This window comes from Patiria miniata, unplaced genomic scaffold, assembly GCF_015706575.1.
Source record: "Patiria miniata isolate m_02_andy unplaced genomic scaffold, ASM1570657v1 HiC_scaffold_29, whole genome shotgun sequence".
NCBI classification, from domain to species: Eukaryota; Metazoa; Echinodermata; class Asteroidea; order Valvatida; family Asterinidae; genus Patiria; species Patiria miniata.
In genome coordinates, this window is record NW_024037068.1 from 13,311,127 (window position 1) to 13,325,779 (window position 14,653).

The 14,653-nt window shown below is 41.8% G+C and overlaps 2 protein-coding genes across 2 annotated transcripts; both read left to right on the plus strand.

The window, feature by feature from the left end:
* Positions 1-1,835: 1,835 nt before the first annotated feature.
* Positions 1,836-6,672, plus strand: LOC119735187 (sulfotransferase 1C2-like). The gene is made up of 6 exons (XM_038208893.1): positions 1,836-1,980; positions 2,965-3,101; positions 3,775-4,015; positions 4,147-4,241; positions 4,625-4,814; positions 6,147-6,672. The coding sequence occupies exons 1-6, from the start codon at positions 1,836-1,838 to the stop codon at positions 6,251-6,253; spliced, it is 915 nt and encodes a 304-aa protein (XP_038064821.1). The 3' UTR covers positions 6,254-6,672.
* A 1,366-nt stretch (positions 6,673-8,038) lies between these two features.
* Positions 8,039-13,041, plus strand: LOC119735525 (sulfotransferase 1C2-like). The gene is made up of 8 exons (XM_038209258.1): positions 8,039-8,106; positions 8,415-8,482; positions 9,717-9,893; positions 10,019-10,155; positions 10,713-10,953; positions 11,079-11,173; positions 11,544-11,733; positions 12,395-13,041. The coding sequence occupies exons 2-8, from the start codon at positions 8,455-8,457 to the stop codon at positions 12,502-12,504; spliced, it is 978 nt and encodes a 325-aa protein (XP_038065186.1). The 5' UTR covers positions 8,039-8,106; positions 8,415-8,454; the 3' UTR covers positions 12,505-13,041.
* The last annotated feature ends 1,612 nt before the right edge of the window (positions 13,042-14,653 follow it).

The window sequence follows — 14,653 nt, forward strand, 5'->3', positions numbered from 1 at the left end:
CATTATTAAGCTTCGATGGTTGCATGCAACAAGGCTTACAGTATAACAAGCGTTGCATAGGACGAGGGAGTGCACTTGGCCTTCACTTACATAACGGAGTACGGAGTACAGGGAGCGTTCGTGTGTGGTTGAAACATTGACCGGCAATATTGTTGCACCGGCACGGTGAGTACGTTTGGGGTCTATCCGATGTTTCCCAATACCTATGTTCCCTAATACCTATCCTATGTTCCCCAAAATCTTTAGGATTAGGGCTAGGGCTTGGGTTAGGGTTAGGGTAAGGGTTGGGAACATTGGTATTGGGGAACATAGGTATTCACCCCTTTACGTTTGGGCACGGGTGTGGGTAATGTGTGGTTGTCTAAAACTTTCAGTTCTGTGAGTCCTGAATTTGAAATACTTGCATGTTTATGTTTTTTTATAGTGGATTTCTTCTGACTATATACTCAAATTTCACTCCGCAGAAATATAATAAACGTGAGGGAACTTCCATCGTACCGCACAATGGATAAGTACGTAACCCTTGAGGAATGTAAGTATTCGTCTGATGGGTGTAGATTTACTTGGGTGGTTTAATAGCTCATGCCTTCTTCACCAGGTGTATAAACCACCCACTTGCTACTTAAACCAGGCAAAATAGTTCTTTTTTAAGTGAACCTCACACAAATTGCCTTTTTTTCACCAAAAGTGCATTTCTATATTCCCTAGAGTCCCTAGAATAACATGCTAAAGGTCCTAAAATAAATCCAAGTGGTGGAAATACAGTAGGCTTATGTCTATTTGTTGATGCATGAATCAATAATACCGACAGTACGTGTAATATATTTAATCCCATATCTGGGTATATATTTTGTTAATGTTTGAAAAGTATATACAGTTGTATATATTTTTTGGTAATTCTATTGTACATTATTATATGTTCTTGCTTAAATAACATTTTCTAAAGCATATCAGAGACCGGATGATTATGAGGGCATAATAAAGATAAAAACTGGCTACCATGATACGCCTACCCTAAAGTTGCACGCATTTACTTTTTCCTCAGATAGTATCAAGTAGTATCGCCAAACGTCAATATTGATCGGAGCTTCAAATTCACAAAGTTACTTACGAGTATAGTTGTCCTTACAAATATAAATGGAAAATCATTTGAAAAAAAAAAAGTCTTGATATTTAGGCTATAAACCAAAACGGGGGGGGGGGGTGAGTTGTCCGTAAATTGGGCTAAAAGTAAGCAAAGAGTTGCCTAACGTCCAAAAATCAGTCAGTATTGCCAGGTCGTTGGAAATCGCCTACATTTCTTGATTTCTTCTGCATGACAGTACACCAGACGGAATAATTTCAATAATTTCAAGGGGTGTTAAGGCCAGTACGGTCTTTCATCCAAGTAAGGTGTTTGATGATCATTCTGAAGGTACAATTTGTATATATATTATTATTATTAATTATTCTGGTGATGAAACCAAAGATTCCTCAAAAGCACCCTAGGCAGTCGAGTCAGTATCTCGCAAGCCTGAAGAAATAAGAAGAAATTACAGTTATAGAGGTGTGAGGAACAGCCCAGAAGAATATTCTGGGGAAAACCCACGGAATCAGGCAGCGACTGAAAACCCAATTCACACTTTGACCTAGGCTTGACTATTACCCGGGTCACAGCAGTGGAAGGCAAGGAAAGTACCACGACGCCAACCTGACTCCCCTTTAAGGTAGACCTTTTGTATAAAAATAATGCCAATGGTCCCGTGTGCCTTTAAGCCCTATCTCCTTTCGCTTCCCCTCTATGTGTTTCCGAATGGCGTACAGATAAGGGAATGATACAGAACAAGCAATCAATGATGGCACAGGACGATCTCCCGCCCCGCCAAAAACCCGTAGTGGACGGTATCGCGCTTCCTCCGGGCAGTGACCAGACCGTGGGTGACCTCAAGAACTTCGAGGTCAGAGAGGACGACGCGTGGATCGTGACGTATCCCAAAGCAGGTACCGGTAGTATTTGGAAACCTCCAACCAGGTCAACTCGGGAGCAGTATGATTATAATGATACGCTCCCACTACTTGCCCTGGTACTGAATTATATTTAAAAAAAAAAATTAAAAAAAAATACACCCCACCCCAACAAACAAACAAACAAACACCCCAACACCCCAACAAACAAAAAACACACACAGTATAATAAGTTGCGGGATATTCTGGTAGCCGGCCATGCTCGAAATCAGTGTTTGTGTATGTTTGCCATGTTCAGGGTATAGACGGAAGGGACGTAGAACGGGAACGGCAAAGTAAGACCTTTTGTCAAACTTGTAATGCCCCTGCAATTTTCGTTTAATCAGATTCTTATCAAAAAAACCTTTATTGCTGAATCAATTTGAGTGTTGTGATATGGAAGCTGGGTAAAATCCCGTTCGTCTAGTTGACTAAGGCAAGGAATTGGGTTCAGGCTCCCCAACATGTTGTTTTGATCAAGTAACATTTTTAAAAATTGACCTCGTGGTTCCATAGTTATGTTAAAAACAGTCAGGCGGACACTTTTTGGGGGACATACTGTATAATGGAACGTAAGAAACATGTCTCCTGACGAAGACTAGAGCAAGCAAGTCGAAACGTTGAGACCAAAGACAAGTTCGTTTATAACTTAAAGCAGGATTGTTCTTATCAGAACAAAAACTACATAGCGAAAGTTGATAATGAGCAGGACATTTCTTTTCGAAACTAAGTATCTTCTAAGCAGTAGTTATTACCACAAGGTGTTACCGCAAACCGAACGATACCGATACTCCACCATGCAAAGCCTAAAATCATATGTAAGAAACATGTCAACAATACTCCCATCAGTTGAAGCCTAATGTGAATTGGGGTGTGAATCGAGGTGTTTTTTTTTTTTGGGGGGGGGGACATAGTCTAATGTAAATGTCATAGTGTACGGTGTTTTCGAAAACATAGGTTGATTTTTCCTCCAATCACCAGGCACAACTTGGACCCAGGAGATCATGTCCTGCGTGATGCATGATGGGAACCTGGAGGAAGTCAACAAGAGGCACACTGTGTTCCGGGTTCCCTTCCTGGAGCTCGGTATGCCCGAGCCGGCCCTGAAGATGAAAAATGTAAGTCAGGGTTATTCAGCCTACCGAAGATAATATAGCAAACGCAATAGCAGATTGGTGTTTGTTTTGAGTGCCCCTCTGGTTAAATGTATTCAAACTGAATAGAACCCTCCTCCTGTTTCCACCATATCTGAACAAGGCTAATGTAGTGACGCACCCATGATTTGGTAGGGGGGGGGCCTTACAAGTTTTGTGGGGAGGGGGCTCAAATGTTTTTTTTTTTTTTGGAAGCGGACTATTTTGACGTTCGTGGCGCCACTTACACCCCATTATACTACTTGGAAATAGAAAACATACATATCACCTAGGTCAAATCATGGGACAAAAACATTAACCCCCCCCCCCCAAAAAAAAAAAAATGACAACATTTTTGGGGAAGGGGGCTCAAGCCCCCGAGCGGCCCCCCGCCCCTTTTGGTGCGCCACTGGGCTAATGGACGGAGTACATGAACGCAGACATGAAAGGGTATCGTAAAAATTGGACACTTAAAATAAATGTAAAGAGAAAAGATACATTTTTCTTTTAACACACCTTGAGAGATATGTCTAGGGTCGTTCAAATTGGGGAAAAAACGATTACATAAAAGGGCCCATATATGGGCGGATTGTGCGTATTTTTCGCCTCCAATGTAACTCGTTCTCAACATTACATTCAATATTGGAATCACCCATAGATGCCTCCGATTCACAAGATAGTCGCTGAGATGCCATCACCCCGTGTCATCAAGTCGCATTTACCGGGCCAGCTACTGCCGCCTCAGATGTGGACAAAGAAGCCCAAGATCGTCTACGTCATGCGCAACCCAAAGGACCTCGTGGTCTCGTTCTTCTACTTCAAGAGAATGATGAACCGTTCCCCGCAGAAACAGGCCGAGACTTTTGGGGATTTCTTCGAACTGGCGCTGGAAGGAAAAAGTAAGTTGGTATGTGGCACTGCCACAGCGTGCCTTATAGAAGTCCCGCACGGCGTCCATAACTTGGTACTTCTATCGGTGTGTCTGAATGTATTATCCATTTATTAATCTGTCTGGCTTTTTCGATTGCAGCTATGTACGGTCCGTGGTGGGAGCATTACCTATATTTCTGGAGGAAGAGACACGAACCAAACATCCTCCTCCTGTGGTTTGAAGACATGAAGAGGGTGAGAGCTAAAGAAAAATCGGGACACTTAAAATAATAATAATAATAATATTATCTATCGGATTTGGACAATGAGCTTTATTCTATGCTGGTACTATTGTTGTTATTTATTTCTGGTTATGAGGCCAAGGAATTATCAAAAGCGGGAAAGCCGCCAACGCCCGATGGTCAGGGGGTAAAGGTTGTTGAGAGAAACCATAAACAAATGTTCAGTTCCTGGGTTAAAATCACAAATCTTAGGCAAAACGTAGAAAATGAGGTTGGGAATGAAAACCCTGTACACATGCATGTACACCTGGGTGGATTTGAACCCGGGCCACAGAGGTGGAAAGCGAGGAGAGAACCCGAGCAAAGCTGACTCCCTACTTCCGCGTATCTATGCAGGACCTGAGAGGAATCGTCGAGCAGATCAGTCAGTTCTTGGGCAAGAGCCTCTCAGCCGAGACACTGGATGCCATAACGGAACACTGCACCTTCGCCAACATGAAGAAGAACCCCATGGCAAACCCGGACACGGTTTTTGAGAATCCAGGTGGACAGGACACAGGCGACAGAACGTCTTTCATGAGAAAAGGTACGAGTCTGTCATAGCGGTATGCACCCACATTTTTAAAATCAGATTCGAGTGGGCCCAAAAAGCCCGGAAAGTTTGGTGTTTGATTTATTAAGGCGCCCGCTCATAATTTAGGTTTAATCTTGTCACGCGGTTCATTACTGATAGTGTGCATTTCCGGTGTTATCAACAGAGGGCGCGTATTAATAATTGTAGGCATTACCTGTTACTTCAGGAAATTATTTTTTGTAATTAGTAAAACCTTAGGGTGACACCGGACATTAGGAAGACATCTTTATGTCTACCTAGTGTCACAACTCCTATTTAGAGGCAAAATGTCACCGTCGCAAAAAAGGCTAGATCGATTGATCGTGGTCCAAAACATAAATATACAAACATTCGTGGGGTAGAATAAAGGGAAAATAGGGGTTAGGGGTCATTTAAGTTGGAAAAATTGTGTGCACAATACTATTCGCTTTATTCACGGGTCGGCCGTATTAAATTGAAAGCGAGGTAAAATCGTCATTATTGGAACTTGCGAAGAGAAATCAAAGCAATGACGTTAAGTTAGTTACAAATCAATAACAGTCTGCTCTGATGAATAATTTAAAACGCTGTGATTAAACATACCTTAATGTTTGAAAGTGAGGCTAGAATACATAAATAGTCTGGTACCATCTCCTTCAACAGTTCACAATGTATAAAATATATTCAGGGAACACAACTAAAATGGCTTCCTCATAAATAATGTCCATGGGAATGTAACTTACTGGTAATATTAATATTACAAAACTTTGACCTTTGGGCGATATTCCCACTGACCAAAAAATCCTTTCATCACCGCATTCCTAAAAACGTTTAGCAAAACCTTTCAGTTATGCTATTTTTCACCCAAGGCTCCTTTTAAGCAACTTTCGACGATAAATTGTATACATATAGTTACTGGCACATTCAATTGTCTCCGTAATGCCCGATGCTACCTAATGTCAAATAATTTACCTGAGAGTGTCTTCCTAAGGTAGCATTATGTAATAATTATATGCCATTTGACGACCATAGAAATTAAGGCCTTGTCCTGCAGCGTCTGTTCACCGTCGATTGTGGACGTCCTATTGTCCTGCTTTTGTTTGCACTTTCTAGGAAGACTCCCATATGTTTTGTACACGACCCCGATCGCGGACATATGCTGGGAATCGTGGACGATATTGTTCTCTTTTGTTCTATGGTATTTTTCGTCCACGGTTTGAAAAGATGAACACGTACACGTGTCCGTGGGCAGTGGCTTCATCCACCCAGTAGGCATATCCCATGAAACCACACGTTCATTTTCCCCCGTCTTCTCCCCGTTTGCAGGCAAGGTTGGTGATTGGAGGTCCCACTTCACTGTGGCACAGAACGAAGCCATGGACGCCCTCATGAAGGAGAAGCTGCACGGTACCGGGCTCAACTTCGATTTTTAGCACGCAATTTAATATACCAAATATACAGGGTGTATTGTATTTAAAAAAAAAAAAAAAAAAAAAAAAGTAATCGAAAAACAATTTGCTAGTATGTAAAAGTTATGAACTTCAAAAATGTCAAAGTTGTATCTGTCTTAAAGGGTCATTCATTAGATACCGTATTTGCCTCTCTTCGACATGGATGATTGGGCACCATTGATTTCAAAGAAAAGACCGAAAAACCTCTTTTTCCAAGTTTGCTGAATTAGTGGTGAGTTAAGCTGTCCAAATAATGCGCTGTCGCTATGGAATATTAGCAGTGCGACTGCTAAGGGTTACCAAACACTTTATTTTGAATAAAACTACATGCACACAGACATGTTCATGTTCTGTTTCTGTACATCATCTGGTTAGGATCCGCACAATGTTGACCTCTAAACGCAAAGCAAATGCGCTCAGTGGTTTATAAATGTTCGGATGTAGCACCGATAAATGTATTAACTCAGTTTAACACTTGCAGAATGCATGTTACCAGATTTGTGCCAAATTGAATTGATGTTGCCGGCAATGGCTACATAATTTTTAAGTGTAGTTTATTGTTTAACAAGCACAAATAGATATACAAAAAAAAGGCTAGAAAAATACATAATTCCCTAAAAAGTATCCTGTACTCCACTCTATCCTGTTTTTTTTTTCATCTTGTTTGTATAATTAAGTTTGTTTTGTTTTCTGGTTATTTGGTGTTTTTTTTCATTTGAGTGTTTATGTCATTGTGTTTTCCCATTTCGTGCTATGTTATAATATTGTAATGTCGTTTGGGTCAAATAAATAATAATAATAATAATAATGATAGCCATAATAATAAGGCTAAGTAAAAAGGTAATCCAGTTGATCGCCCCGCCAGCTTCCTTTTTGAAGCTGCATCAATTGTTCTTTTATTTCTCAGTTTCAGGCATAACATTATTTGTTAAAAAAAAATGGTTGAGAAGTTCAGATGCTTAATAGCTTTACAAGTATTGAATAATCACTTTAAGAAGGTTTTGTCGCCAACTATCCATTACAATCAAATAGAAAGGGCCTCCACCTTTTAAAAGCACATATCGTATAAGCTATATGTAGCCATTTTGGGCTTCTTTTTTTCAATATGAGGCCAATGAGGCGGAATAAATAAAATGTTATGCCTCATAAGTCCGACGCCTCTAGGTCCGACGCCTCGTAAGTCCAAATTTTCAGACCCGCGAGGCGTCAGACTTATGAGGCGTCAGACTTATGAGGCGCCAGACTTATGAGCGAACCCCCATACTTCACGCGAATGCGAATGCGATGCGAATTTGATTTTACGAAGCATTCGCTGCCCGGAATTCGCCGGAATTGAAATGTGTTCAACTTTTTTGAATTCGCAGCGCGTTCGCTTTCGCGCCGAGTATGAACTTCGCTAGTAACTCCATGAATACAATTGAATGTTTCGTTTTGAGAGGCTTATATTTGAGCTAAAATCAGATTCTTCAGGCGTAAATTTGAATTTAAAAAAAAAATCGAAATTGTAAAAATAACAATTAAAATGCAAAGTGTGCTTCATCTCTACGAAACATTGGAGAGGGGTCTTGCAGCGTTCGGAATGGGCCACCGTGACGGGTAGACTGTACACTGCGATGACAGTTGACCCCGCGCCTTCCCTGCACCAAAGTACATTGCCATTGAATTTCATCAGTCAGTGTTGACATAAGCTTCGATGGTTGCATGCAACAAGGCCTACCGTATAACAAGCGTTGCATTGGACGAGGGAGTGCACTTGGCCTTCAACGGAGTACGGAATACAGGGAGCGTTCGTGTGTGGTTGAAACATTGGCCCGCAATATTGTTGCACCGGCACGGTGAGTACGTTTAGGGGTCTATCCGATGTTTCCCAATACCTGTGTTCCCAATACCTATTCATGTTTCCCAAAATCTTTAGGATTAGGATAAGGGCTAGGGCTTGGGTTAGGGTTAGGGTAAAGGTTGGGAACATTGGTATTGGGGAACATAGGTATATACAAGTACCCCTATACGTTTGGGCACGGGTGGGGGTAATGTGTGGTTGTCTAAAACTTTCAGTTCTGTGAGTCCTGAATTTGAAATACTTGCATGCTTATGTTTTTATAGTGGATGTCATCTGAATATATACTCAAATTTCACTCCGCAGAAATATAATAAACGTGAGGGAACTTCCACCGTACCGCACAATGGATAAGTACGTAACCCTTGAGGAATGTAAGTATTCGTCTGATGGGTGTAGATTTACTTCAGTGGTTTATTCACCAGGTGTATAAACCACCCACTTGCTACTTAAACCAGGCAAAATAGTTCTTTCTTAAGTGAACCTCACACAAATTGCAATTGCTTTTCACCAAAAGTGCATTTCTATATTCCCTAGAGTCCCTAGAATAACATGCTAAAAGTCATAAAATAATCCAAGTGGTGGAAATACAGTAGGCTTATGCCTATTTGTTTATGCATAAATCGTTAATACCGACAGTACGTGTAATATATGTCATCCCATATCTGGGTATATATTTTGTTAATGTTTGAAAAGTATATACAGTTGTATATATTTTTTTGTAATTCTTCTGTAAATTATTACATGTCCTTGCTTAAATAACATTTTCTAAAGCATATCACATGATTATGAGGACATAATAAAGATCAAAACTGGCTACCATTATACGCCTACCCTAAAGTTGCACGCATTTACTTTTTCCTCAGATATTATCAAATATTCTCGCCAAACGTCAATATTGATGAGCTTCATAAAAATTCACAAAGTTACTTACCGACATAGTTGTACAAATATCAATGGAAAATTATTTGAAAACCAAAACGGGGGGAGTGAGTTGTCCGTAAATTGGGCTAAAAAGTAGGTGAAGTGTTGCCTAGCGTCCAAAAATCAATATTGTCCGGTCGTTGGAAATCGCCTACATTTCTTGATTTTGTCTGCATGACAGCAAACCAGACGGTATAATTTCAAAAATGTCAAGGGGTGTTAAGGCCAGTGCGATCTTCAATCCAAGTAAGGTTTTTGATGATAATTCTGAAGGTACAATTATTATTATATTTATTATAATTATTAATTATTCCGGTGATGAAACCAAAGATTCCTCAAAAGCACCCTAGGCAGTCGAGTCAGTAGCTCGCAAGCCTGAAGAAATCTGTGGAGAGAAGACAATAAGAAGAAATTACAGTTATAGAGGTGTGGTGAACAGCCCAGAAGAATATTCTGGGTGAAACCCACGGAATCAGGCAAGGACTGAAAACCCAATTCACACTTTGGCCTAGGCGTGACTATTACCCGGGTCACAGCAGTGGAAGGCAAGGAAAGTGACACAACGCCAACCTGACTCCCCTTTAAGGTAGACCTTTTGTATAAAAAATGATGCCATTGATCCTGTGTGTCTTTAAGCCCTATCTCCTTTTGCTTCCCCTCTATGTGTTTCCGAATGGCGTACAGATAAGGGAATGATGCAAATGATGCGATCAATGATGGCACAGGCCGACCTCCCGCCCCGCCAAAAACCCGTGGTGGACGGTATCGTGCTTCCTCCGGGGAATGACCAGATCGTGAGTGACCTCAAGAACTTCGAGGTCAGAGAGGACGACGCGTGGATCGTGACGTATCCCAAAGCAGGTACCGGTAGTATTTGGAAACCTCCAACCATGCCCATCTCGGGAGCAGTATGATCATAATGATACGCTCCCACTACTTGCCCTGGTAATGAATCATATTTTTAAAAAAATTCCTCCAACCACCAGGCACAACTTGGACCCAGGAGATCATGTCCTGCGTGATGCATGATGGGAACCTGGAGGAAGTCAACAAGAGACACACTGTGTTCCGGGTTCCCTTCCTGGAGTTCGGTATGCCCGAGCCGGCCCTGAAGATGAAAAATGTAAGAGCAGGGTGTTGTTTGTTTTGAGTGCTCCTCTGGTTAAATGTATTCAAACTTAATAGAACCCCCCTGCTGTGTCCACCATATCTGAACAAGGCTAATGTAGTGATGCACCCAGGATTTGGCTTAGGTGGGGGGGGGGGGGGGGGGAGGGGGGGAGGGGGGGAGGGCTCACAAGTTTGTTGTCACTTTTTTTTGGGGGGGGGGAGGAGGGGGAGACGGAATATGTTGACGTTGGTGGCGCCACTTTCACCCCTATTATACTCCTCGGAATAGGAACATGCATATCACCTAGGTCAAATCGTTGGACAAAAAAATTATCCCCCCCCCCTCAAAAAAAAAAACACATTAAAGGGTATCGTAAAAAAAAATTGACACTTTAATAGAAATGTACAGAAAAAGGTAACGTTTGTCTTTTAACACACCTTGACAGATATAGGGTCGTTCAAATTGGGGCAAAACGATTCCATAGGTCCCATATGGGCGGATTGTGCATATTTTCCCCCTCCAATGTAACTTCTTCTCAACATTAGATTCAATATTGGAATCACCCATAGATGCCTCCGATTCACAAGATAGTCGCTGAGATGCCATCACCCCGTGTCATCAAGTCTCATTTACCGGGCCAGCTACTGCCGCCTCAGATGTGGACAAAGAAACCCAAGATCGTCTACGTCATGCGCAACCCCAAGGACCTCGTGGTCTCGTTCTTCTACTTCACGCGAATGATGGACCGTTCCCAGCAGAAACAGGCCGAGACTTTTGGGGATTTCTTCGATCAGGCGCTGGAAGGAAAAAGTAAGTAGGTATGTTGCACTGCCACAGGGTGCCATAGAAGTCCCGCACGGCGTCGAAAACTTGGTGCTTCTATTGTGTCTCAATGGAATATTCCTAAATTAATTTGTCTGGCTTTTCGATTGCAGCTATGTACGGTCCGTGGTGGGAGCATTACCTATATTTCTGGAGGAAGAGACACGAACCAAACATCCTCCTCCTGTGGTTTGAAGACATGAAGAGGGTGAGAGCTAAAGAAAAATCGGGACACTTAAAAAAATAATAATAATATTACCTATCGGATTTGGACAATGAGCTTTATTTATGCTGGTGTTATTGTAACATATTTCTTGCTGTGTGGCCAAGGAATTATCAAAAGTGGGAAAGCCGCCAACGCTCGGAGGTCGGGGGTAAAGGTTGTTGAGAGAAACCATAAACAATAATTGTTCAATTCCAGGGGTAAAATCACAAATCCTGGGCAAAACGTAGGGAATGAGGTTTGAAATGAAAACCCTGTACACATGCATGTACACCTGGGTGGATTCGAACCCGGGCCACAGAGGTGGAAGGCGAGGAAAGAACCTGACTCCCTATACTTCTGCGTATCTATGCAGGACCTGAGAGGAATCGTCGAGCAGATCAGTCAGTTCTTGGGCAAGAACCTGTCAGCCGAGAGACTGGACGCCATCACGGAACACTGCACCTTCGCCAACATGAAAAAGAACCCCATGGCAAACCCGGACACACTTATTGAGAATGCAGGTGGCCAGGACACAGGCGAAAAAGCCTCTTTTATGAGAAAAGGTACGAGTTTTCATGGCGGATGCAACCACAGTTTATATTGTTTTATCAGATTCGAACCGGCCCGTAAGTTTCCTCCTTAAGTCAGGTGGTTAATATATTATGGGAAATCCGGTACCCTTAGTGAGACATTGTTTTCGTCATCAGCTCAGGGAGTGATCGGACGTTAAGAAAACATCTTAATGTAAAGTGTTTTACATCTCGAGTGAAAGTTAAAGGAAGAAAAAAGTCACTCGGATGGACTCGAATCCACGACCTCTTGCTTTCTAGTGCACACGACGCCTTACCACTCGACCACCGAGCTAGCCAGTTCCGACTTGTCACACCAACAGTATTGCATAACCGCATTCCTAAAACATTCACCAAAACATGTCAATTGTATTAATATTTTTTTGACCAAAGGATCATTAAGCAACTTTCGATAATGGCACATCCAATGCTCCGTCACATCAACCAATTTACTCGAGAGTGTCTCCATAAGGTATCATTTGTAATATCTACATATAGGATACGATAGACAATTCGATCGACCGTATTTTAGTGATAAACTAACTACCGGCCATAGGGCGGTAGTAACGCACAATATTATGTGAAGTAATCCACCCAGTAGGCATATCCCATGAAACCACACGTTCATTTCCCCCCGTCTTCTCCCCGTTTGCAGGCAAGGTTGGTGATTGGAGGTCCCACTTCACTGTGGCACAGAACGAAGCCATGGACGCCCTCATTAAGGAGAAGCTGCACGGCACTGGGCTCAACGTCAACTGCAATTAGAAATTGAAAAAAACACGCACCATGCATGTCTGGCAAACTTACTATGCTTGGGCTGTGGAGAATATAATGCAGAATAAGTCAATCAATTTTCTTTTCACTTTTAACCATCTTAACAGGAAAGTAATCAGTGCATGGAATAACAACCTGACTCCATCGACGTTGTCAAACATTCAAGGCACTTTTGTTTCAGGCGCCCTCCATAGGCGCAGCAGTATCAAATACTGTGTCCCGAAATGCAACTAGAGACAATTTGACAATTTATTAGTTCGTCACGTGACAGGGGCCATCGACATTATTTCAATCCCTTGAAAACCAGTAAGTGATTTCAAAAAAAAAAATGAAGGCAATCACATCCGGGGAAAATAATAACATCTGGGGTTAGCGGAAGTATCCACATTCAATGTTTTTTTTATGTTAATTAGTTTAGTTAATAAATATTGTGTAGAGATTATTCTGTATCATTGTGACAAATCTGTAGATGTTATGTGACCGTATCAAACTGTTGGTATTGGCTCAATCGCCACGATTGGTCTACGCGCTTCGCCGAGGGGCGTAGACAGCATTCCAAACTCCAGCCAGTCTTAAACATAGTGTTTAATAACGACCAAGCACATGTTTATTGTCATTTATAAATACCTTCCTGGTAAAAAAAAAATAAAAAGTTATGTGCAAAAACTAAAGCAAGTCCAAAATTTAAAATTTCCAACGATTTTGTTTAACAGTTTTTCTGTCTGTTTCTCGAAACACCCGTTTAGCTATTTAATGAAGTGTCCAGCTCGAAAATATCTATCAAAACTCATCTCATGCTGTTAGCTTTCATATAATACATGTGCAGTTATGTTTATTTTTGTTTTTCTGCTCTTTGGTTGCTGACCTTTAATTTTGTTCAGATTGTCTATTTAATTCATATTGATTTTGTTATTTTTTGCTGCTGTTTTGCTTTGTTTAAAATTATGTATAGCGCCGTGAGCACCTCATGGTGGCTATGTTTGCGCTTTATAAATGTCCATTATCATTATTATTTCTAGTTAACATTACATTTACCAGCCAGCGGACTACAGTTTTCGAGACTATGATTAGTCCAAAGAAAAAAAGCTTAGCCACTTTGTCTGTTGTAGGTTTCCATCGCAGTTGATGATACACCAGGAGCTAGATGGGTTGGTTTAGGAAGCGACGGGTGAACGTTCCAAGTTTGGATGTTGCAAGGTGTAACTGTACCCCCAAGTGCCACATTTCTCTATCTCAGTACCCAGGTCTTGGTATTTGTCTCGTTTCTTGGCAAACTTCCTTCTGATGTTTATTCAAGAATGCCGACTTCCGATGATTTTAGCCTCACGTTGTTGTTTGTCTATGGCGATGATGTCAGGTTTGTTCGCCATGATGGCACGATCTGTTTGTACTGGCTGATCCCACAGCAGCTTCATGACATCATCGTCTGCAACTGGCGAAGGAGTGTGCTCGCACCATCTGTGTACAGCATTGATACCTGTCTGGCGACACAATTGCCAGTGGATGATGGACGCAACTTTGTTTTTGCTTTTCGCTCCATTAATAGCTCTGCTTGCGGATGAGCAGCTGGCAGATTTGTTTTGTCTAGTGCTATCCTGAAGCTCTGCTGGTTGCTCTGCTGGTCAGGGGCGGAAGTCCACACAGTGAATGCAATGTCTACCCCCCCCCTCCCACACACACACAATTACTGTCTAGGGCATATGGGTATGTATGAATCATCCCCCCCCCCCTAAACTTGTTGTGATGAGAATAGAAAAATGCGGAATTTGGAGGTATATTTTGAACATCGTAACTACTAAAATGTGTTCATTAGTACTGAAAAGTGGCGAAACAAAGAACAAAAGCTTTAAAAATGCGCCGTTCTGATGAAAGCGCGAGTATACATTATATATTGATATACGTCTTTATCCTGAAGAGCGCCACGTAGTGTAATGTGGTGTCCAGCCCGCCCCCTCCCCCTCCCGCACTTTTCGAATGTAAGGCAATAAACCAGGAAGAAGCATATGGTTGCAGACCGGTCAATACGTTTCCATAGACCCCAATGATACATGCCCCGACTTCAGAAATTCAGGAAAAATAATCACAACTCTCTGAGGTGCTCAAGACGTTCATCAAATTAAAGCTTATTTCATCATCTTTC